General features: G+C 42.6%; 1 protein-coding gene across 1 annotated transcript in view; it reads left to right on the top strand.

Annotated features, from left to right (window-relative positions):
• Positions 1 to 23,070, top strand: part of malrd1 (MAM and LDL receptor class A domain containing 1) — a gene marked incomplete at its 5' end in the record, with an annotated part of 45,276 nt that overhangs the window by 5,033 nt on the left and 17,173 nt on the right. Inside the window, 15 exons of the mRNA XM_079181145.1 lie at positions 24 to 155; positions 948 to 1,094; positions 2,950 to 3,055; positions 3,613 to 3,980; positions 4,948 to 5,393; positions 6,926 to 7,013; positions 7,125 to 7,304; positions 7,422 to 7,578; positions 8,285 to 8,441; positions 8,540 to 8,650; positions 9,395 to 9,608; positions 9,703 to 9,950; positions 11,573 to 11,861; positions 16,756 to 17,001; positions 18,099 to 18,256. Coding sequence (XP_079037271.1) covers positions 24 to 155; positions 948 to 1,094; positions 2,950 to 3,055; positions 3,613 to 3,980; positions 4,948 to 5,393; positions 6,926 to 7,013; positions 7,125 to 7,304; positions 7,422 to 7,578; positions 8,285 to 8,441; positions 8,540 to 8,650; positions 9,395 to 9,608; positions 9,703 to 9,950; positions 11,573 to 11,861; positions 16,756 to 17,001; positions 18,099 to 18,256 — 3,047 coding nt within the window. The remainder of the gene's footprint in view (positions 1 to 23; positions 156 to 947; positions 1,095 to 2,949; positions 3,056 to 3,612; positions 3,981 to 4,947; positions 5,394 to 6,925; positions 7,014 to 7,124; positions 7,305 to 7,421; positions 7,579 to 8,284; positions 8,442 to 8,539; positions 8,651 to 9,394; positions 9,609 to 9,702; positions 9,951 to 11,572; positions 11,862 to 16,755; positions 17,002 to 18,098; positions 18,257 to 23,070) is intronic.

Genomic DNA, 23,070 nt, shown 5'->3' with positions numbered 1-23,070 from the left:
TTCATTTTGTATTCCTGTTGCAGAGAGCAGCTCACCTCCTCCACCTGTCTGCCCTCCCTCGCTGTTTGCCTGTGGCGGGGGGGAGTGCATCGACGAGAGCAAAGTGTGCGACTTCACCCCACATTGTCCCCAAGGAGAGGACGAGGCCAACTGCCGTAAGAACCTTGTTGCCAAGTAACCCATTCAAATAATCCACATCCTATCCGTACGTTTGATTTATCCAGATTTTAAAAAAGGTTTATTGAAATAGTTAACAAAACAATCTCACCACAGGGTTCATAAACTGTGGGAGGAAGTTTGTATTCCCATTCCAAATTTTTCTTTAAACAATATCCTCATTGTTACTGAAAGTGGCAAAAGACGAGCTTTAAACTTTCCCTCCTCAGAGTTTTTCCGCTGCCACAAAGATTGCTTTCAGTTCTCCTCAGAGCCTACTTCTAGTAACGCATTCTGCGACTTATTCAGACCATCAGAGAAAAAGCAATACATTTATTCTAATGTGTATATATATTGTAATTCATTCTCATTCATGCTGCTCAGAGTAATCAGTCTTCTACCCACAGCACAGGGTCTCTCCATCCCCTCCTTTTGATGTCACAAATGAGCAAATTACGTCATCTAGCTGCTTTTGGAGCTAGTGCTCGCTACTGTCATTGTGGATAGTTATTGCAAAGAACTTACATTTATACTCTTTGGTAAATGGGAATAGCATTATCCTCTTCCTGTTTTGGTTGCACGATGGTTGACACACTTCTTTTTGTGCCGTATTTCGATCCTTCATGTCACCGAGAGATTGTACCCTTCGTATAAAAACCGAGACAAATTTCCACTTTATTCTTGACCTGGGAAACAGAAGTTGACATAGAAATCTCACCACATTGTCCGACAGTATCGTTTCTGGAGCTTTGAGTTCATTTAAATTGTTTTCTATCTCTCTACTCGTGCAGCCTCGGAGTGTGACTTTGAGGGTGGTTCTTGTGGCTGGTACGAGCTCACCCTCGGCGATGGCTTTGACTGGGTCCGGGGCTGTTCTGTGGAGGTGCCTTCAGACTACCACCCACCACCTCTGGACCACTCTACCAACAGCACTGAGGGTACAGAAACAAACGCACCACATATCTTCAGCAGAAATGCTGCCATCTGTGATATGAAGTTCCAGTCACTGGAATAAGAATATAAATAGTTTGAGCCAATAAGATGATTTCACTGTGTCCGGGTGTTTGGTCAGAAATAACCAACAAAATGTAATATAATCTACAGAGCATATCAAGGTTTTCTGGAAGGAAAGAAAATCCCTCGTCTGTGTGTTTTTGGGAGATAAGCACTTCATGGAGAAATGCTTTCTCAGCCATCTGAATAATAGAAAGCGACATATGCTGTACCCATTCTGCATATTAAAACCCAGTCATTCACTGCAATACACAATGCTATGCTTGTCTTTCCCAGTTTTATGTTCCACAACATTTAACTGTATATTATGCCTCACCACATCTTTATACTCCAAAAAACATGTAACTGTTAGGCTGGCTTTATGGATCTAACGAGGAATCTTGTTGTAAGTTGTCTTGATAACATGCAGTTGTTGTTTTTTTTAGCAGCACCATTTGTTTGTGTGAACACGTTGTGAAAAAAGATGCTCTGTGAGGCTCTTTGTGAAATGACACATGTCCTAGGGAGAGCATCTGTGTGAAGGTTTAGAAAATATGACTGTGACTATTCAGAGATTCAAAACAATGTGCAGGTATGTGGTGGCGTTCAAGCTGTGTTTGACTTGGCAGCTTCAACACACCACCGCCTCATACTGTGAATCATTGATCAGAGTGGACGCAGCCAAAACACAGTAACCGTCTCTGTGCCTCTACAACATGTGAATTTCCCCCCAGGGATCAATGAATTCTTGTCTTGTACATATTAGGTCAAATTTAGTCAACATATAAATCTAACTATTGTCATTTGTTTTACCATATGGAAAATTATGTCAACGAAACAACCACCACTCCAACTGTTAGCAAGCTAGCTAGCTGGCTGATGAGCTTAATCTAAAGCTAAAACCTTCCCTCAATGTTATCTGTAATTAAAAGATCCATTTTGGTGAACGGACTCCTCGTAAATTCACACATATTCCACATAACTAAATGAGGCACCAGCTAAATTCAGCCATGAAAAAAAAAGCCTAGCTAGCTACACGTCTGCTAAAGCTAGCTAAGAAGAGTAGAAGTAACTGCAAGCTCAGCTTTGGACTCTGGTGGAATTCATTTTGTGTTGTTGAGCTGCCTTCAAATCACATTTTAAATGTAGAATATTGCAGATTAACAAATGGAATCACCAAGCTTGAAATCAATAACAAATGATTCTACATAATAACCAAAAGCTAAACTCCTCCATATATATAGCTGAGTATATATATATGTTCGAATAATCAGCCTAAAAAGGCATAAAGTGTTGTGTGCAGTTTGTCAGCCTGAAAACATTAACCCCACCTTTTGTTTCTAAGGATGTTTATCTTCATGTGTGCAAAAGGGTAAGCCAGCATGGTTCGATGAGCTGTGTGAAATGAAATTGCCCGCTGCACATCACTGCTGCACTGAGCAGCCGTTTGTGCATTTACAGCCTGGCTCTTAACAAATGAGCCTTGCTATTGTCCTCTGCAGTCGACAGGATACGTTTTGTCTATCCTATGAGTCTTAATATACTCAGTAGACATTGTTGTGCACTAAAAGGGTGAGATATATCTGAGAGGATTAAATTGACCCATCTGGCACCAACAACGATGAGCGAAGGCGTTGAAGTCGAACATTCTTGTCTGAACCCGTAACAGTTCTGGCTTTTTAAAAGGTGATTCACCGTCTGGCGGGAGAAGTTGTTAGCGGCAATGTGGGTGTGTGTGTGTGTGTAATGAAGTAGACATTGATATGGTTTGAATAGTAATTGCTGTCTCACTCATTGCAGGGCACTTCATGTTTATATTGAAGAACAGTAGCAGTCTTTATCCAAGGGCTGTTCTCAGAGGACCCTGGTTCAAACAATCTGCATCCGGGTGTACCATGACCTTCTGGTGAGAATCCCAGTGTAGCTTCCTCCTCCACTCTATGAAGTTGTTCAACATGACTCGTTATCATAACCAGAATATGGAGATCCAACTTTTTCCGCTTGCTGTGTCTCTTCCTTTGTGTTTTTTCTTGATCTTTTTCCATTTCCCCCGACCATCATTTCACCTGTCTCAGCTCTGCTCTCTCAGCATCTCTTATTTCACAGTCAAACACAATGAGAAGATACGCATCTGAATCTATCATGTTTTGACGGCTTTGTGGCCCCTAGAAGTTTATGTCAAGTGACGGATTTTATTCTTCCACTGGATGATTGGAGGGGTACTCCTGGCAGAGAGGGGCTAGAGGTTTATAAATTTCATTTTCTTCCTGCATAGTAATCAAAAGCCCTCATGTATAATATCTTGCAAGCATATGCATCATCACAAGAGGAATCTGTGATTTACAGTATCTGGTGTGAGGAAATCATTTCAAAAGTATAATGCCACAGAATGCACACATAGCTGTGTTTGAATATTATTGTCTGTAACGTTTTTACCTTCCATCTCTACCTCGTCTCCTTCAGGCATTATAACTCGGGTATATCCGTGGGGGCCGCAGACATGTACCTTCGCATCAACGGCGTCCAAAACAGAACTGTCATATGGAGGACTTTATACGACCAGGGAACCCGTTGGAACCAGGTCACCGTACAGCTGGGACGCATCACTCAGCCTTTTCAGATCGCTCTGGCTAAGATCAGCCTTGGTGTGTTCGATGGGTTCTCCGCACTGGACGACATCACCTTCAAGAACTGTTCAATGCCCCCTGCAGTGGCCAAGTGCCCCACGCACACACATTTCCACTGCGTGCATACTAAGGCGTGCGTGGAGCACTTGCAGCTCTGTGACCTTGTGGATGACTGTGGGGATGGATCCGACGAGGAGGGATGTTGTGAGTGTCTCTCCTGGTTACAAATATTCAGTGTTGAAAGAAATACTTAGATCGTTTACTAAAGAGGAACTCCACCGATGTCATACATCAAGGTCTGTTTACAGGTCTAGTGTGCTACTGAATAAATTAAAAAAGTAAACCTTTCGTGGCTCCAGAACAAAATAAATGGCCTCAAGTGCACCACTTGCGGGGCTGAAAACTACAAGTTTGAAAATGTAAAAAGAATTAGAAAGAAGTGAGTTTACCAGACCTCTGCTTGAGGCTAGCAGCTTGAGGCTACATTAGCCGCTATAAGCGTAACACAGACAGTTTTAGACTGAACTATTAGTGTACGAGTTGCATTTTGGGTAATGTAGGCGCCAGGTTTTGTTGAGTAAGAATAATGTGTGGGATAAAAAAAAGATTGTCTTTTAAACTGTCCATCATAAATCTGACAATGTTATAGGCTACATCAACTCTTCAAGTAAAAGGCCTGCATTGAAATGCAAAAATGTACTCAAAGAATCAAATGTAAAACATCCCCTGTAGCTGTTATACTATTATAAATTAATTGTATTATTATTACTGATGCATTGTAGTGTAAGTTGCATTGTTGTAGCTGGTCAAGGTGGCGCTAATTTGAACTATTTTATATACTGTTAAATCTCTAACATTTGACATGTTCTATGATACACTTTGCTATGAGCATTCTTAATGGTAGACTATAAAATGACTCTTTTATGACATCTTTTGACATACTGTACTATGACTTTGTTATGACATTTATATGACATACTATATTTATTATTTGTGGCATTTTATAAAAGAAATTATGACATACTATCCTATCATTTAAAAAATTATCAAAATCATATGCTTATTTTGTTAAATCTTAAGCTATCATAATTATAGTTGTCAAATAACTGTTGTGGGGAAAAAAGTACAACATTTTCTGGCTCCAGTGTTCATTTCGTGTCTTGTCTCACAGCTCCAGAGCTGCAGTGTAACTTTGAACACGAGCTGTGCAGCTGGAAACAGGAACAGAGTGGAGGAGATGTGTTTGACTGGACCCGCATCCAAGGCCCCACTCCGACCATTAACACAGGGCCCTGGAAGGACCACACACTGGGCACCACCTACGGCCACTACCTCTACATCGAGTCCTCTGTCCCCCAGGACTTCAAAGACACCGCTGTGTTGCTGAGCAGAGTCTTCCAACCCACCCACCAGCCTGGCAAGGACTCATCCAGGTCCCGCCCCCGCTGTGTTTTCCGCTTCCATTACCACATGTTCGGCTCACACGTGTTCTGCTTGGCAGTGTACCTCAGGACCACCACTTCAGGCCGTGGGCATATGCTGTGGGTACGATACGGAGCACAAGGAAACCTATGGCACAGGAAGACTCTCTTCCTCACCAGCGCTCGGCCTTTCCAGGTAACTGATGCTCCAGAAACTGATCCAAAATGGGGAATGCAATATGTTTGAATCTGTTTTTACGCTTCGGCCTCATTGAGGGTGTTCAGAAGATCTCTGTCATCAAATGTTATTTCTTATTTATTCTTACTTTGCAATGAGCAGAAAGACGGAATGTGCTTCAGACATGCCTTTGACGTCCCTTGCATTCCTTAAAAAATGTAATGTACACTGTTCAATTTAGTTGTGAACCGTGATGGTTTATTACTCTATTAAGCCCCTTTCCCACTGGACAAAAAAACACTAACACTCACTCACATTTGTCTTTAGTGAGAAAGGTAACAATCGGCATTCATTTAAATGACTCTGCAGTAGTCACGGGTATTTATCGGACCGTTTTCCAGCGTGATTCTATGTGACAAGTGTTAAAGTGAATACAGTATATTATGTACTGCTGGGTAGTTTGCTATAATACCATTTGGAGTCACATCACGTCCTGCTTTAAATCATTTGCAATCCTTCCCCTTGTGTAAACAAAGACAGACATGAGCGACAGGTGAAGTTCCCCAGCAGACAACAATGAACCACTGCTGAAGTAAAGAGCCTGCTCTTAAGAGTGCGCCACAGCTTTGCATGATGATGTATTTAATAGCTTCACAACTCGACATTGATCCCTCCAAGATGGATGTTCTGCTGTCATTACATATAACTTGACAGGCAGTTAAAGGCTTTTTCTCCCTTATATCATTGAAAACAGGAGCTCCGTTAGTCAAGTTAATTGACCGCAGAAAGGGTAAAAATGAAAAATAGAAGTGACACTGATGAATTGAATTCAGAGTCCGGCTGGTCCATTTGCTCCCACAGCGGGTATGTTGCCACAAAATTGCAAAGTACAATGATTTGATTTCAAGATAGTCAGTTGTACCAACTCGTATGACCAGTGTAACCACATCTAATGGACAAAAAGTGCATGTCAAAAACCAACAATGAGCTTAGGAGCATTAAAGTTAATTAAATTGTTTCTAAAGCTGTTTGTCACGGTAGCAAGTGGAAATGGCTTCTTATTGGAAACATATTTCAAAACATGTTTGCGAAACACTGCTGCTTGAATCACGCTAATGTGACTTTCTAAAACCTACTGGTGCTTCAAATACACATTAAACAGGCTTTCTTTGTTTATTCTGCGATGCACATGCACTACAACAACATTATCAGCAGAAAACATCTTCTCATTTTTGAGGTTCAAAGCACAGAGCTGGGGGCTGAAGCGATCGTCTTTTAGCTTATTATTTGTTGCATTGGAAAGCTGCTAAACCTTTATATTCAGTGTATGTAGCAACACTTACTGGGCAGCAGGAAAATACACTCAATCATTATTAGAAACAAAAAGCAACCACACATGGTGGTACCTTTTTTTTTTTTATATGCATACCATGCATGCTAGCTAACTGGCGTGGCTTACTGGAAATGGATTAACAAATAGTTGGTGCAACCCAATCTTAAATTGTTAACGGATTTTGTCTTGTGTTTATTTTCACTCTCTCTTTTGTCAGATTGTGATAGAAGGTACAGTGGGAGATGATTTTAATGGGGACATTGCCATTGATGACCTTTCCTTCCTGGACTGCGACCCATATGACGGTAAGTGATTCTGCCATAGCAGGGAATTGTAACTTTTTAGGGCAATGTCTTGTGTTTACTTATTTTCAAATTTCACCTGTTGATTTGTGTCTGAACCGTGCTTTGATCCAGGAGAGCTCCCCACGGCGAACACCACCACCCCTGCAGTGACCACTCCAGCCCCCACAGTTCAGCCCCACAGCTGCCCTGATGGAGAGTTCGTATGTGGGGCGCATGGGGAGTGTGTTGCCAACAGCAAAGTGTGTGACTTCAGGCGGGATTGTTCTGATGGCTCAGATGAAGAAAACTGTGGTAACATATTTATTTCCTCCACTCAGAATTTCTACATTGAAAGATGTAATTACAGCGCTGCGTCTTATGTTTCCTGCCCCTCCCTCCTTGTGCTTATTCACGTTTGTCTTTCTCCAGCGAAGGAATGGTGCGATTTTGAAGGCGGCGATACTTGTGGTTGGAACGGCGTCGACTCCTCTTTGGTCCCGATCCACGCGTTTCGCTGGTCACCTGACCAAGGGGAGAGCATTCATGATGGAGAGCAGTACCACCGACCTATTAATGACCACACCCTGTGAGCACCCCCAGATCTATTCGTGACAACAATATCTTAAAAGTTGATTAATCAATTTATCTGCAACTACAGTTTACACAGTCTGTTGGATAAAACAAGCAACTGGAAAATGCAATCTTAGATTCTTGGACATTATATGGACCTTTTCAAGAAAAAGTAGGAAAAAGGAAAGCTTTATGACTTCTTACTTTACTAAAAGCTAAATGTACTGTGAGCCGAGTGAGTATAGGCCCATCTATAGTGGATAGACCGACCTGATAGGCTTATCTATGTTTTATTGAGTCACCAGTTAGAGCAGAAATTGGCACTTTGACCACTAGATTTCAGACATTTCTTCCCTCAGGCCCTCTAGCTGAAACTCTCCTTCCTCGCTCCTGCAACACCTTCGACTATCGATAAGTCATGAGTGAAATGGAGAGGGGAAGCTGCGTCTTATTTAACCCAAGACAAGGCACATCTCTTAGGGGAATTTAAAAAAGGTGAAGCAGAAATTGAGAGGCTGGAACTAGAGAGTTTTCTGTTTTTTTTCAGTGTCCAGAGGTCTTCCTCAGAGCAGTAGTGTTTAAAACAATGACCCAATTTCACTCAGGTGTACAACAAACCAAACCCAACAATGACTTCAAGTTGATGCCCAAATCCACTGTTGGACTCACAAGTTGGGGACATCATTCTGATGTTGTTCTGTGCTTTCTGTTTCCTCTGATAGAGGCGGTCCAGAGGGTTGGTACATGTGTGCAGACAGTTCAAACGGCGGCTACGGTCAAACCACGGACCTCCAGACACCTCCCATCTCCTCCACTGGGCCCCAGTGCACCCTGGTCTTTTGGTACCACATGAGCGGATTCACAGTGGGATCACTGCAAGTAAGACGAGCAAAAATACCGCATTCATCGAGAGAAAAGCAATCCGTGTAACGGGTTCTTCAGAAAACTCATGTCTATTATCCTCACTATATTTGCAGGTGTTGTTGAAGTATGGAAACGTCACTCATGAGGTTTGGTCTCAGACTGGTACCCAGGGCAACAAATGGAGACGAGGAGAAGTGGTTTTGGGATTATCAAACGACTTCCAGGTCTGTCAATTATTAGAGATACTTTTAAATGTGTAGCATAATCAGATTCAATGAAATGAAATGGTTTAGAGTGAAGAGCCCCCCTGACATGATTTCAGTGTCATTATCACTTTTACAATTATAGACCTGCGATTCAGATTATTGACATTTAGTTTGAGAGACATCCTCTTAGGTTACTGTGTGTGCACATCAATAACTGGCCTAATTTCTGTCGTGGCAGGCTAAATTGTATCCGCGGACTTGATGATCAATGAATTGATTCAGTCTAATGAGTCTTAGCTTGTGAGTGTGACAGTAATCAGAGTTGCAATCCCTTCTGGTGTCTGCCTGCTGAGGTTGTTTTAGGTCAGTGTGACCACGCAGACCGACGTCCTGTGTCATTGCACTGGAGCAGTCATCTCTTTGACCAAACACCGAGCGCTTTCGCACATTTTAACTGATGCACGTTAACCTTTTGTCAGACCGGACATAGTGATATCTGCCCTGATTGTATAATCTGCAGCTGAAGGAATGGCCTTTTCACACTGACGAGCTATGAGTCCAAGTGCCCTTTTCTTCTGTTCTCTGAGCGCTTCATCAACTGACAGCAGAATAACATCACTCATAGCAACAGCAGCTATCAGCTCTTATGTTTCAATTCCTTGTCTTGTGATGTTAAGCGTCAACTCGGGTGTCTAAAAATAGACGTGATTATGTTCATATGACAGACTGGATTAAGATCTTCGCTTTGTTGTTCTTTGTCAGGTGGTGTTCCGGACGAAGCGAGGGATCAGCTACATGGGCGATGTGGTGATAGATGATGTCGGCTTCCTGCACTGCTCCCCTCCTCTGCCTTCAGACCAGCCATGTACACCTGAGCAGTACGCCTGCTCTAATGGCCACTGCATCCCTCAGGACAACCTGTGTGACTTCATCAACCACTGCGGGGACAACTCTGACGAGGACGCCCACATCTGCAGTGAGGCCTCCTCTCATGTCTGACTCATGACACCCTGCAAAAGACACATTCTCAGATAAATGGATAGATTTAACTTTGTATTGCTGTCTTTCAGAGGGCTTCAGTGGGCGCTGCAGCTTTGAGTTTGACCTCTGTTCCTGGCGTCAGTGCCGACAGGATGACTTTGATTGGCTGATCAAAGCGGGCGGCACCCCCACAGTTGGCACGGGGCCATCAACTGACCACACCTTGAGAGACCCCTCGGGCCACTACCTCTACCTGGAGAGCTCCTTCCCCCAGGCAGCCGGAGACGCCGCCCGCATATCGGGACCCTTACTGAGCCGCAGGAGCTCACAGTGCAAGGTGAGGCAGCGGTCCAAGAAGTGAAATACAAGAAACTATAACAATCAGAATAGATGGAAAAAGTTACACTAGAAAATGTAATAAAACATTAGCACTCATGTGGCTTCCCTGACCTAAATGCTAAAATGCATATATTATATATTTATACAGTATGTTATTAAGTGTTCTTAGGATTAAAGAAGCAGCAGAAACGGTGTTGCAATCAGCTGTAAACCTCATAGATGCAATTTGGAATATAATTTTAGTTTAGGAAATAACAAAAAGTAACACTTACAAATTATATCCCTTTCACCAGAAATGTATTCTTCCATAAGAAAATTTACATCAAGAGCTGAATTTAACATTCCTTGGTATATTTACAGTAATCACATTAGTTTTAGTTTGACTTTATGGGACTAAATGAGCAGACCGATAAAGCTCCTGTGTCTGTCTGTTAAATATGTGAAGTAGACGTTAGCTAAGCTTAGCATACAGACTGAATCCAGGAGGAAACCGCTAGCTTTGGCTCTGTCCAAAGGTAATAAACCCTCTGACTTTTCTTGTAATTATATTTAATCCGTACAAAACCAAAGTTTAAACCCAAGTTGTGGTTTCAGGAGGCTTATGTGCTGGACCATTAAACAAGCAAAATGAGTGTTTATGTTTCCCCTTTTTTTTTCTTGGTGTAAAGTTTATGTAAACTAAGCTCCTGGCTGTAGCCTCGTATTTAGCAGACCTACACGATGAGTGGTATTGATACTCTAATCTAACTCTTGGCAAGAAAGCAAGTTAGTGTGAAGATGTTGAAATATTCCGTTACGCTCGCAGTTGAAATTGTGTTGCAGCTCAACAAGCAATCACAAATTGAGGGTATGTGCTTGTGCACTTCCTAGTGTGTCTGTGTGTGTGTATAAGTGTGTGTGTGTGTGCGTCCTCCCATCTGTCAGCCTGACGCTCTACCGGGAGCGATGTCTTGATTGACTGCTCGGTTTGCTCTGCGCGTCGGGTCTGTCTTATCCCACTTCTGACCTGTCAATCAGCCACGCAGTCGGCAAAAAGGCACCAATTAAACTGAAGGGAGGGCTGTGCTGGGGAGAAGGAGAGAAGAAGGACGGGGCAATCTCTCTCCAGAGATGGAGGGTGTAGCTGTGCTGCTGTAGCTGTTACACGCCTCCATTTGTAGAGAGAGCCTATAAAACGCATCAGTGTCTCATTTCTGCGTGATGGACAGAGCCGACGTTTCACCAATCTTTAATAAGACGAGGACTGAAAGGGAAAAGTGCATCGATCCAGTAACTAGATTCAAACTTAATTACCTTTCTCTGCCCATTGTTTAGGTTTATTTCCATATTCTATCATGAGGAGCAATAGTTATTGTAGAGAAAGGAAAGTGAAAAAGATAATGGAAAAGAAACAAGTGCCAGACAAGTGTGCGTCTATGTAGTAGTCAGTAATGATGTGTAAAATGCCTGTAACTCAGACTTTTTCAACCATTTGATTGCATATTTTTCCTTCAAGAATCAGCTATTATGTAATCTTCCTACTCTGTTATAATGAGAACAAATTGAAAAGTATCATTCACATCTGCACACTCTGTAAGTCAGTGCTTTTGACATATTTCTCATTTTCCCTCCTCGGTCCAGATGCTTTTCTATTTTCACATGTCTGGAGACGGCATCGGGACCCTCAGCGTGTTCAGTAAAAGCGAAGGGCGTCTTCATCTCTTAATGAACCTGACGGGAGATCAGGGCAACTACTGGCAGATGAGGGAGATCCCGCTGAGCCATGACGGGGACTTTCAGGTCATGTTCGAGGGCAAGGTGGGCCGAAGTTCGAAGGGGGACATCTGCCTGGATGACATCACTTTCTCTCCAGGGTGTCTGCTCGCTTTCTCAGCCAGAGTAGAGGACAACACTCCTCCGCCTCCTGCAGGTCGACGCTCTACTTTGTCTCCATTGTTTTATATGTGATGAGCTGAGTTTTTCCTCTGCTCCAGCTGTGTTCCCTCTACTTTCCCATTGAATCCCACCTCCTCCTCTTTTGATATTGTTATCAGGACTTTCATCCATCACATTATAGCTAAATTTGATTTACTTTAATCCTACTGTCTCTTTGAATCGCCTTTCAAAATAGTTCTTCATTCTACAAGAACACAATGTGACTTTGGTCCACCACTTTGGTTTGGACTAAAGTATCTCAACAACTATTAAATGGTTTGCTATTAAATCTTACAGTCATGGTCCCCAGAAGATGAACTTATGGTGACCCCGCTTCTTTTTATTTTTAAGTCAAATTTGAGATTTGTAATAACTTAAGTGATCATTTTACTTAGATGGAAAATTCCCCACCTTTTCTGTGGATGTCCAATCCGTTTGGTTGGTAAATGTATGTAAATGTAAGCAATAGATTCCTATTCTCCTGCTCACGGAGCCATTCCGGCAGGGCCTACATCTACCAGGATGCATTGCGAGTGAGCTTCTGACGCCCGGTGGGTTTCCGCCAGCCACATCCTCTTGCACAGCTAATGCTGCTGCAGCCTCTCGGCCGTACACTGTGGCTCGGATCTAAACTAGATAGTTGTTCAATGCCACAAACATGTCTTTAGATCTGCATCCTAATGCACTTTTTTTCCTTGTTTAGTTCGAGCTGGATCAGAAACTGTTGTTGGTCTGGGCTGCCCCATAAAGCCAAATGAGACTGTATTGTATGCTTGCACTGTCGCTAGATAACAATGGTGACCTCACCATATAAGTTCACAGGAGCAGTTAAAGAAACACTTCAACCACAAAATGACCATTTTTCTACATCAATTACTCACAATTATTACCTTGAATTCTTGAAGAAAACGTGCACGCCTCCGCTGTGAACGAAGAAGAAAAGAAACTAGAAAGGTCTTGATGAATTGTAGTAAATGGAGGTCGTGTTTAACAACAGCAAAACTATATCAAAAAAATCTAATTACAAACTCACACAACTCGTGCAGCATAGTGCATTCTTTTGATTCTCTGTTCAATATGGAGGCATGTGAGGAAAAACAGTTTCCTCCAAGAATTCCAGGTAACACAGGTGAGTAATGTCGGGTGTGAAGTATTCCTTTAAGCAGTGTAGACAAAGACAATGGTTCAACAAGGCATGCAAAACAAGAACCCAAGTAAAAAGCCTGGCTTGTTCGTACTGGAGCATTAATAGAAGGCCAGTATGTTTCTGCAAAGGACCAGAGCCCAGATGAAGGCCATTGTGTAGCTGGTACATTGGTTTTTAGTATTGATCCTAAAAGAACGAGGCAGTCAATTACAGCTTTTTAAATCCATTGTGACAAGGAGAGTGCTGGGATGGCATGTCTTCTTCTTGCTTTTAGTAAATAACTGTACAACTGTATCGCTTAAGGGCTGTTTTTACGACATGAGAATATTTCTGACTGACAGCGTTTGAAGAACTCAGCTGTGGAGCCCCGTGTGCCAAAATTAGATTGTTTCTCCGATTTAGGAAAGATATTGCATTACTAAAATGTAGATAATTGCAATTTTGATGACTTTCGCGATGATAGTGTGCTGTTAAATGAGCAATAAGAGGATTATTGGCTGCTGACATATAAGAACCGTATCTTCATGTGGAGGAAGAGAATTGGCAGTTTCAGAAATGCATGCAATTCTTTATAAAGAAAACAAAATTAAATTCAGCTAGCCATTTGCTTGACATACTGAGGTCCTGTTAGTCACTGTCTGTCTCACCACTGAGTAAAGCAAGCCCTTTATCTCAGACCTGGTAACTATTCATCTATTAGTAGTTTGTCTGCATCCTTTACATTCTTTTAGAGGGAACCCTTTAAGAGGTGAAAGAAATGATCAAGAGCTGATTTATTGCCATTGTTACTGCGGCTATAATTGGCCTATTCATTTTATTGCTTCTCTTTTGTGTTGGATGTCTGGGAGAGAGCAGAGAGAGTTTCTGGATTGGCTGTGCTCAGAAACGGTGACGCTGTGTGGCCTTGTCTTTTTGAGATGAGCTGAAGAAGGCTTCCGTCCAGCAGCAGAAGTGTGATTTTTATTTTGTATTTATTTTCAACCCTACAGCTGTCTCTTTCTCTTACACGTTTCACCGTCTCGTTCGTCAGTATAAGTGCTTCCAGTGAATAGCTGGACCCCACAGAGTCAGGGTAATAATCAAGCCACTGTAGAGCTCTGAAGTAGTGCGGCCTCGCTCGGATTAAACGCAGGTCTGCATGCTAATGATGCTTCAATGTAAACGCTGTTTATCTTTCTATCCTACTCCGCTTGAAGCGTTCACCATGTCTTTGAAACAAAGCATTCTTTGCTCTGAATAATCATCAGACTTTACTGTGATACGTAGAACTGCTTTCTACTGAAGAAATAGTCCCTCTGAAAACTGTTAAATTGAATTCACCTGCATCGTATTGACTGGAGGTGATCTATAGGGGTGTGTGTGTGTTTTTATATATATACATATGGCAAGCTGTCAAAAAGATTTTATAGAATGAAAAGGTTGAGAAATACCAGAAAGAAGAAATATCGCGAGGGAGAAAGGGTAGAAGATTTTCTTTTCTAAACATGACAGGGTAATTTTCAGAACAAGTAAAAGCAGAGCAAATACTGCGGGATGGAAATAGAGAGGGATGTGAGTCTGTGTGAGAGTAGTATTCCTTGAAGGTTAAGACGGGGAGCAGCAGCGCTGCCCTGACGGTGAAGCTCATGCCGGAGCGAGAGAGGAGTGTCTCCTCCCGTACTGATGAGACCAAAGACAGCAGGAACCGTAATTATAAACTGAAGCGCCTCAGGGGCACTTTCCTCCGCTGCTTCATTCTATAATACTTATTATATGATGGAGGGGTGAGACACAATGCGTCGTGTGTTGTTGTTTTTATCTCTCAACAAAATTGTAGAAGACCTGCAAACCATTTTAGCAACAACGCGCTGTCAACATAGATTTAGCACCTTCAGAGACTACTATGCATGTATGTGTATGTGTACCAACTGCATGAAAAAATGAAAGAATAATGTGAGCAAATCAGAAAGAGTCCCAATTTAACATCTTGCCAATCTCTGCTAGAGCACTGTGGGCCTTTATAAACAATGCATTACATTCACTACAAGAGAAATGGAAAGCGCTCGCGCTGGTCATTAATTAAGGCTTCGATTGGCAATCTCTTCTCCCCGCATTTCATTCTGCACGTGGTTCTAGCTGTAAATGTCATGTCTGAAGACAGGCTTAAGGAACATTTACTGTACACAGTCACAGTTTATTGGGTACTGCTGTACAATGTAATGCAGGCCAATACAACGCACAATACATAAATTCTACCTTTGCGAAGCTCATAATGTTCACTTTTTGATGGTGAATCGTATGTTTATTATTGAGGTCATAGTTAAAGATGTTCTTGTACTCAGAGGTGTTTCTAATGTTCTGTCCTCTCTGCTTCCCTACACGAGGCGGGCAGCATATTAGACACACCTCTGAATATAATGCACCACCACAAACTATGTTGTCATTGCCGAAACATGTAATTGAATTAATGACCGTGATAGTAAACTGATACCGTCGTAACATTATTACAACAGATGGATGAAGCCAGCAATCACTTAGACCAGTAACTAGACGTGTTCTCTCCGTCCCCCTCTTATCGTCAGTGGCCTTTGATATCATAAATGGAATCTTCAATTTGACAGCTTTTAATTTCATGACTTATCAGGCGTACTGTAAGAGCAATGTGGTTATGATGCTGTCACTGTGTATCCGTGTGTCATGGAGCAGGACAAAGAGCGTCAGGGACCAGGAACATGACGAAGCTTCAGTTTTATTTATACGTTTATTAAAAGATTAGAAATGTAAAACATGGACAGTACGATGGAGCACGTGGCACCTTTCGTTGGCCCGATTGGACAACATCCTTCACTTTAGAAGTCAGACTTTTAATCCCAGGAGTAAGAATTACTTTAAAAAGTTGATCTGGGGTTGAGCTGGGGTAACATCCCTGCACCAGGGGGCAGTGTGCCAACCAGGGTGACTGACTGATATACTGTATATGGGGACAGTGGATCACATTACACACAGCAATGCAGAGCCGCAGAGTTATCCATGTAACAAGATGTGTACTGGAGGTAATGAGGACAAATTAGTACATTTAGGGGAAGAACTGCATATCTAAAGAGAAAATTATTAGCTTCAACCATTCACTTTTCTTTAAATTCATCCACCGGCATGCTGCACATCAGGTGGTGAGGCAGCTCGGCTTCACAGTCAGGAGCCGCGGCTTCCTGGCTTCCTATGTGCCTTTTGTTTGGGGCACATTGCTTCTGGTCCTGTGCATCTGAAGAAGAAGAACAAAGGATTAGGAGGGACTTCTACCCCTTTCTCTCCTTTTACTTACAGGGACCACCCCGCTTCATCACGCCTCATCTCACTTTCTAACACTCCCCAAAACCAAGCACTGACCCCCCCCCCCCCCCCCCCGCCCCCCTGGAAGGCCTGGCGCCAAAAGAAGCAGATTACAGCCTCCTGCAGCACTGCCACCCTATGATTCGCTGATTTGTCCCCATGCTTCCTTGTCGTCTTAAGCTTCTTAAAGAGACACTGATGCTGCATGCAGATGGTCTCCCCACTCTTGAGTTGACTTCTTGTGCTCTGAAGTTAATACTGAAGTCTTGGGGTGCATGCTGTTAAGTTTGGTGAAGCACACAGTAGATAGAAAAAGACCATGTCCTTGCTGGGAAACCCTTTACTTTACATATTGGGAAACCAACACGGCCAGTCTTTAGCTGTCTATGTCCATCAGTCTGAATGATATTCTATGTGCGTGTCTTATTTCCAGGCTCCTGTCCTTCAGGCTCCCTGCCTTGTGAAAATGGCCGGTGTTTCACTCCGGGGCAGAGCTGTGACTTCACAGATGACTGCGGCGATGGCACTGATGAAAAGGATTGTGGGACTTCCTGCTCCTTTGAGAACGGCCGCTGTGGCTGGATGAGCTCCCTGGCCGATAACTTTGATTGGACGCTGGGGACGGGATCTGTGAAAAGCATACGGCCTCCATACGATCACACGTTGATGGATGAAAGTGGTATGTGCTCACAATTTGCCTTGACGCATTTTGTGCGTCGTCGATTCACACACTTAAACCGTCAACTCATTTAAAAGTTGTAAAACCCTCAAGATTTCTCATTAAAATTAAGTTCCTTGCTGTTCTAGCATCCTCTTCGGATTCTCATTGTATAATTGAAGTGCACCTTCACTTCTGGGTGGTTTTGTATAATCAGGGGGAATGAAACTGAGCTGATTTTTTTTTAAATCGTATTTGTTAAACCTGAAATGCTACGGTAGCTCTCCACAATGTTTAATTCATGACTAAATCAATGTACAGCAGCAGGTGGGCCTTAAGGTGATTGATGCAGGGCGTCTAGGGCTGTAATTCCATTTTACAGTGTGCATGGTAAAAAGAGATAAGCATCAATAAATAAACACACATGTACATTTGCTCACACAACTTATGGAGGTGCTTCCCCCCCAAATCCTCTTAAAGTCGATGCCTCTCTGATGCGGCTGTGTGAGAGTGAACAGTGAGGCTGATGTCAACGAGATGTCATTAAAAACAGAAACGCTGTATTGCATGGACGCCTCGTGAGAAGAATCCAGAGCGGGAATGGCGGACACCATCACTAACGATTAAATCAAGGAAGATAATTGGTGCTGAAGAAATGGAGACCGCGGCTAAAACGGGGTTTGATTTCATGAAGATCTGAAGGATTAGAACTTTGAATTGGAATCTCGTGTGATGTTTACGTTCAGTCCTAAAAGTTATAATTCTAAAAAGCTTTCTGAATATATTGGTTATGTAGAAAATAATTGCCACATAGAAAGACATATGAATGCACAGATTCACTCCCCTTTCCCCTTTCTTTATGAGCTTGACTCGACTGAGAAGCTTTCAGAGTGCTCCCCGGGTGTCGGAAAGGCAGTGAGTTATAAGCGGATGTCTCAGCGATTACTCTGCGACCCCCTCGCTCTTACTCCTTGACCACAATGGTGGTGACGGTGCTGTAATTTGTCACCGGCTGCAGGAGCTGGGTCCTACAGTGATGGTTATCTATTACTCTTTGCCTCGTCTCCCTCGATCGCTGCCCTTGTCCTGCATCACTCCTTCTTCTTTATTTTCTTTAGGTCATTTCTTCTATCTGCAAGCTACACCGGTGGGACTCAAAGGCGATAAGGCTCATATTCGGAGCTCTGTGTGGAAGGAGTCGAGCGCCATCTGCAAGCTCTCCTTCTGGTACTACATTTCCCACATGGCCTCGGGAACAATCCGCCTGCTGATCAAGGTAAACCACCTGCAGGAGTTCGACTCGCACACTCATGATAAGAAGTGATGGATCTAACGGATGCCAGTTCATGATCGTTTTTTTTAAAAACGAACCCCGCAGACCCGTCTCTTTCCATCAAGCGTGGTTATCAAAGCCAGATCACATTAAATCATATTAATGATGACAGTAATCATGTCATATTAGCGCTGCTGTCTAGTGGTGTCAGGGATTTGATAAAAAGAGAGGTGCGGCTGTCAATCCCTCAGTTTCTTTTGGATCTGTGGTGGTGGGTTGAGGTGAGTCATGGGGCTCAGAGCAGCCTCACCTCACCATCTGGGCACACACACAGCAGCCCTGCCAGTCCTCAAGGCGTCTTGCTCGTTTGGCATTCCTCCATCCAGTTTGTGCATGCATGGTTGACTCTCAGGGATTAAGGTTTCTGCTTGCAGCTTTTTTCTGCCATTGAAATTCTGCTGTGATTTACTGTGCCTCCAGCCATGTGGTCTGTGTGGTCTCAGCCTCATTTCACTTCATCAGGTACAACTCAAGGTCAAGGTGCAGGAGTTGTGCCAGAGCAGATTCCTCTTTCAATCTGTGACTGTGTGTGAAAGTGTCCAGATTTGTCTCACACGCACAGCACGAGCATGATTGCTATGGTGTCCTTGTGTGCGCTGCAGAAACCGTTTTCAGAACACGTCAGCAAATGATCATGCAAATGTGTGCTTTTATTTATTTTTTTCTTCAAACCGCAAGACGTTGTGTCCCACCCTGCAGAATTTGCGTTTCATTACTCTTGCAAAAAAAAAATTACACTGTCTCATGCTGCAGCTGCCAAGTCACAGAGGCAACAGAGCTCATGATGCGATTGGTTTTACGTGAGGCAATCTAACTTATTCTCTTCAGTTTCTATTCTATTCGCTCCATCAGCACTTTTAAGACTTGCGCTTTAATGCAAATTTATATTTAGTTTTTTTTTATTGTAGACATATATGCCATAAAAAGACCAAAGCCAAACAGGAATTTCAGTTCAAAGTGATTGAGGACGGTAAACATTAAAACGATAGCTATACAAAAATATGGCTCACAACATTTTCTTCAGAATCTAGGTAGTGTTCTGTAGAATAAAGGGATTTTAAAGAAATATCACTAGCTTAAGCTTAGATTTGGTTGTTTTTCCTGATGGAAGAGTTCGTCATCACATGATTCTCTCAAGGACTGTCAGAAATCAGAAAATTGGAAAGTTCAGTTTTTTTTTTTGAGAAAGTATCTCCATCAAACCCGCCAGCGTGTTGTTAGATTCAGGGTTAATTGGAACCAATGGGGTCAGAAATAACTGAGAAAAGCACTGATACGGTTTGTACAAGACTGTTTTGACTTGAATTATCCAAATACTACCACCCTACCGTATAGTATTGATTGCACATTAAAGTGCATGTGGTGCAGACAGGATAACGCCGCTCTTATGAATTTGAATCATGGGATTTGTGCCGGTCTTTCAGTGAAGCCCATTGGCTGTTTGATTGATTGTGTGTCTCTGTGAGAGACAGGGGATGATGAATGCATGTGGACTATTTCACATGTCCTGCTTGTTCACGTTTAGGTGGAAAATGTAAAATATGGCCTTTTAAAGAAGGTTAGACCTCCACATAAATAAATGAGGCCATGGAATCACTCACACACTGACACAGACAAGAGTTCAGAGGTCATCGTATATGATTTTACACATTGACTGAAGTGTGTGTGTGTGTGTGTGTGTGAGAGAACCAATATCTCTGTTCAGCTTTATGTCCCTATAGTCTCCCGTACAACATAAATCATATTAAGTGCATGTGTGACCTAGAAGGTTCAAAGACATTAGCACTTACAGAGTATTGCTTTGTGCTATAATTTACAGCATTATATCATTTTCATAGCCTCAATGTTGCCTTGTGTCAAAACAGCTACATCAAGACAAACATGAACACACACATTTGCACAGGCATGCCTGCAAAAACACACACACACACACACACACACACACACACACACACTCGTAGTGTGAATACAGTGGGATCCATCTTTTTAAAGGTTGATTGGAGAACAAAGGCAGTTATGGTAATGGTGCCGTAGACTTCAGTGAGCAGAGGCACAGAGTGGGAGGGAGGGAGGGAGGGGGGATTATATTTACCTGGCAAGTGTTTCCCTCTGTGAAGTCTCGCAGGGGGCTCAGCGGTCCCCGTCTATTTATATCACCGAGCCTGTGAACTGCTTGAGTTGTTATCCGTCAGTGAGTGGACTGGACACGACGGGGTCTCCGGGTGAACCAGGAGCGCGGTGCGGCAGACAATTTTGAGTCTGCAGTCTGACAATGATGTGTTATTTTCATGTATTCATCTAACGTGCAACGCCGCATGTGACACAAAGGAGATCCAGATGAGAGTAGAGTGCATTTTCTGTTTCATGCTTTTTGATTTTACTTCATTATCAGGTGCAGATAGAGGCGTCAGGGACGGGCATCTCTGACTTCCTGTGGTGATTTTATTTTCTAAATAAAACAGAAAGCTTGAAACTGAAAAATATCTGGACTTTGGATTAAATATTTGCGGAAACTCGAGAACTCAGGTCATGCATTTTTGACCGGAGTGATAGTCTGAATAAATTCTGCTCCAGCATCACAAAGGGATTATCTCACCACAGCAGGAATTGGAAGTATTATTTTTAAGTGTTTGTAATGTAAGATTGAGCAGTTGAACTCTAGATGAGCTTTGGGAAAGGGATAGAATTAATTCTAAACATCCAAACCTTTTGTTGGAGTCGGATACAACAATGCAGCTGCGTAAAGGAACGCTTATAATAAGAACTGGCTAAAAATACAAATCTAAGCCACCGGCAACTTTTAAGGTGGAATGTTTTTTTGCATGTTTCTTAATGCACGAGTTGATGTTGTGAATCAATCAACACATCTTAAATGTCAACATGACAACTTTGTCCATTGTCTTTATTTAATTGGCTCTCTTGCATGATAAATGCTCCAGTGATGATTGGATCTTCAAACACTTTTATTATTATATGAATTTCAACCGCATTATGCAAACTGCGAATATTATATTTCCTCACTTGCAGTGGCAGAGCATCGTTCCAGTGCATGAGTGCGTACACACACACACACACACACACACACACACACCTACACACACACACACACACACCTACACACACACACACACACACACACACACACACACACACACATACTCAGTTGAATAGCTGGCAGTTCTTCAGCTGGACACATTCGCGAACACGCTGCTAAAAGAATGTGGCCATATGCAGCCCAGACCACCTCTGAATGGGATCTGAGCGACAGGATCTCAAAGCGTCCCCCAATGCATCTTGGGTGCATTTGAGCCCCAAGATGCATGTTAATGACATGTCTAAACAGTGACTTTTAAAGCTACAGTCAACAACTGGTTAGCTTAGCTTAGCATAAAGACTGGAAACCGGCTCTATCCGAAGATAACAAAATCCACCTACCAGCACCTCAAAAGCTCACAGTGTAAAAAGTATGCGTATTTACCAAAATGTTTTTTGTTTAGTTTTTAGTTTTTTTAGGGAGTATGTTACTCTCCCTTTCAGTCATCATGTTTCCTAACATTTTATGAGACAAATCCAGCATGAGGTCATGATGAATGAGGGAAATGACTTTAAAACGATGCTCCATATCCTGCCACTTGCTCCTTCATGTAGTTTATCTATGCTGCAGCGGGTTCAAATGTGGGCTGCCATTATGGTGAGCCAAACATCTGCCCGTCAGCCAAAGAAAGGATGTTCTTCTCGAGTAAAATATAGCATGACGGAGATAATCATTCCAACCAGTTCTTGATTTGAAGCGCTGTTGTAGAGCAGCTCTATCATATAAACAATATGCTAATTGCGTTGTGACTTTTCTTAACTAAGCAGAGATTGAGCACAATAAGTGGATGCACTCTGAATTGAAGATGATCCGACAGAGAAAACAGCTGCCAGCGGCTCCATACAATGAAAAAGATGTGAATACAAACTGGGTTTCGGCTCAGTGAAACATTCAGTATATGGTAAAGTTATAGGGGGTTTCAATAAAATAAGCATTTTATTGTGATTGCATTTTTCTTTGTTCTTTTCCACCTCTTGACTGTCACCGGGGGGATAATAAAATAAATTATGCAAATGTATATCCACTCTTCACTTTAAGCAAACTGAATTTATAGTCGCATTGCCTTGACTGCCAGCGCAGGAAATGAACCTTCAAATTGATCGAATAAACGCCCCGACTGATTCGCCGCGGAGACATCAAGTGTGAGCTACGCATGCCAGTATCGCACACTCGTCACTCGCTCTTAAGGCTGCTTTTATGGATTGAGCCTTTATTCCATGACATAAATCTGGATAAGTCCTGCTGTAACGCTGCCTAATAATCTATGCTCCGCTCTCACAATAACAAGATTATTTCAAGCCAAGGCTCCACTGGCGTAAAGCAGAGGAGACAGCCTGTGCATGCCCCACCCAAGGGTGCATTTTAATAGGCTTTCAAACTGCAGAGCAGGATATGACATTGCTATGTCCTCTGGTCTCCAGTACATTAGACCAAGTCCCTTTTTTTTTTTAACTGCAGTCAAGCTTCTGGCCACATCTTGCCACTTCAACTACGGTTAGTTATCTCTGTTTTATACCATTTAGAAATGCACTGTGGGTTCAGTTTACCTGCATTGTCCCAAAAAGTTTGAGACTTTTCGTCGTGACACTGAATTAATGATGTTCTAGACCCGCAGGCAGTCACTCACCTTTTTTAAAAGGACGTGAGGACAAGCATGCTGTTA

Source organism: Pholis gunnellus (assembly GCF_910591455.1).
Source record: "Pholis gunnellus genome assembly, chromosome: 20".
NCBI lineage: Eukaryota > Metazoa > Chordata > Actinopteri > Perciformes > Pholidae > Pholis > Pholis gunnellus.
Note: the sequence above shows the minus strand (reverse complement) of the source record. Positions and strands in the feature narration are given on the sequence as shown.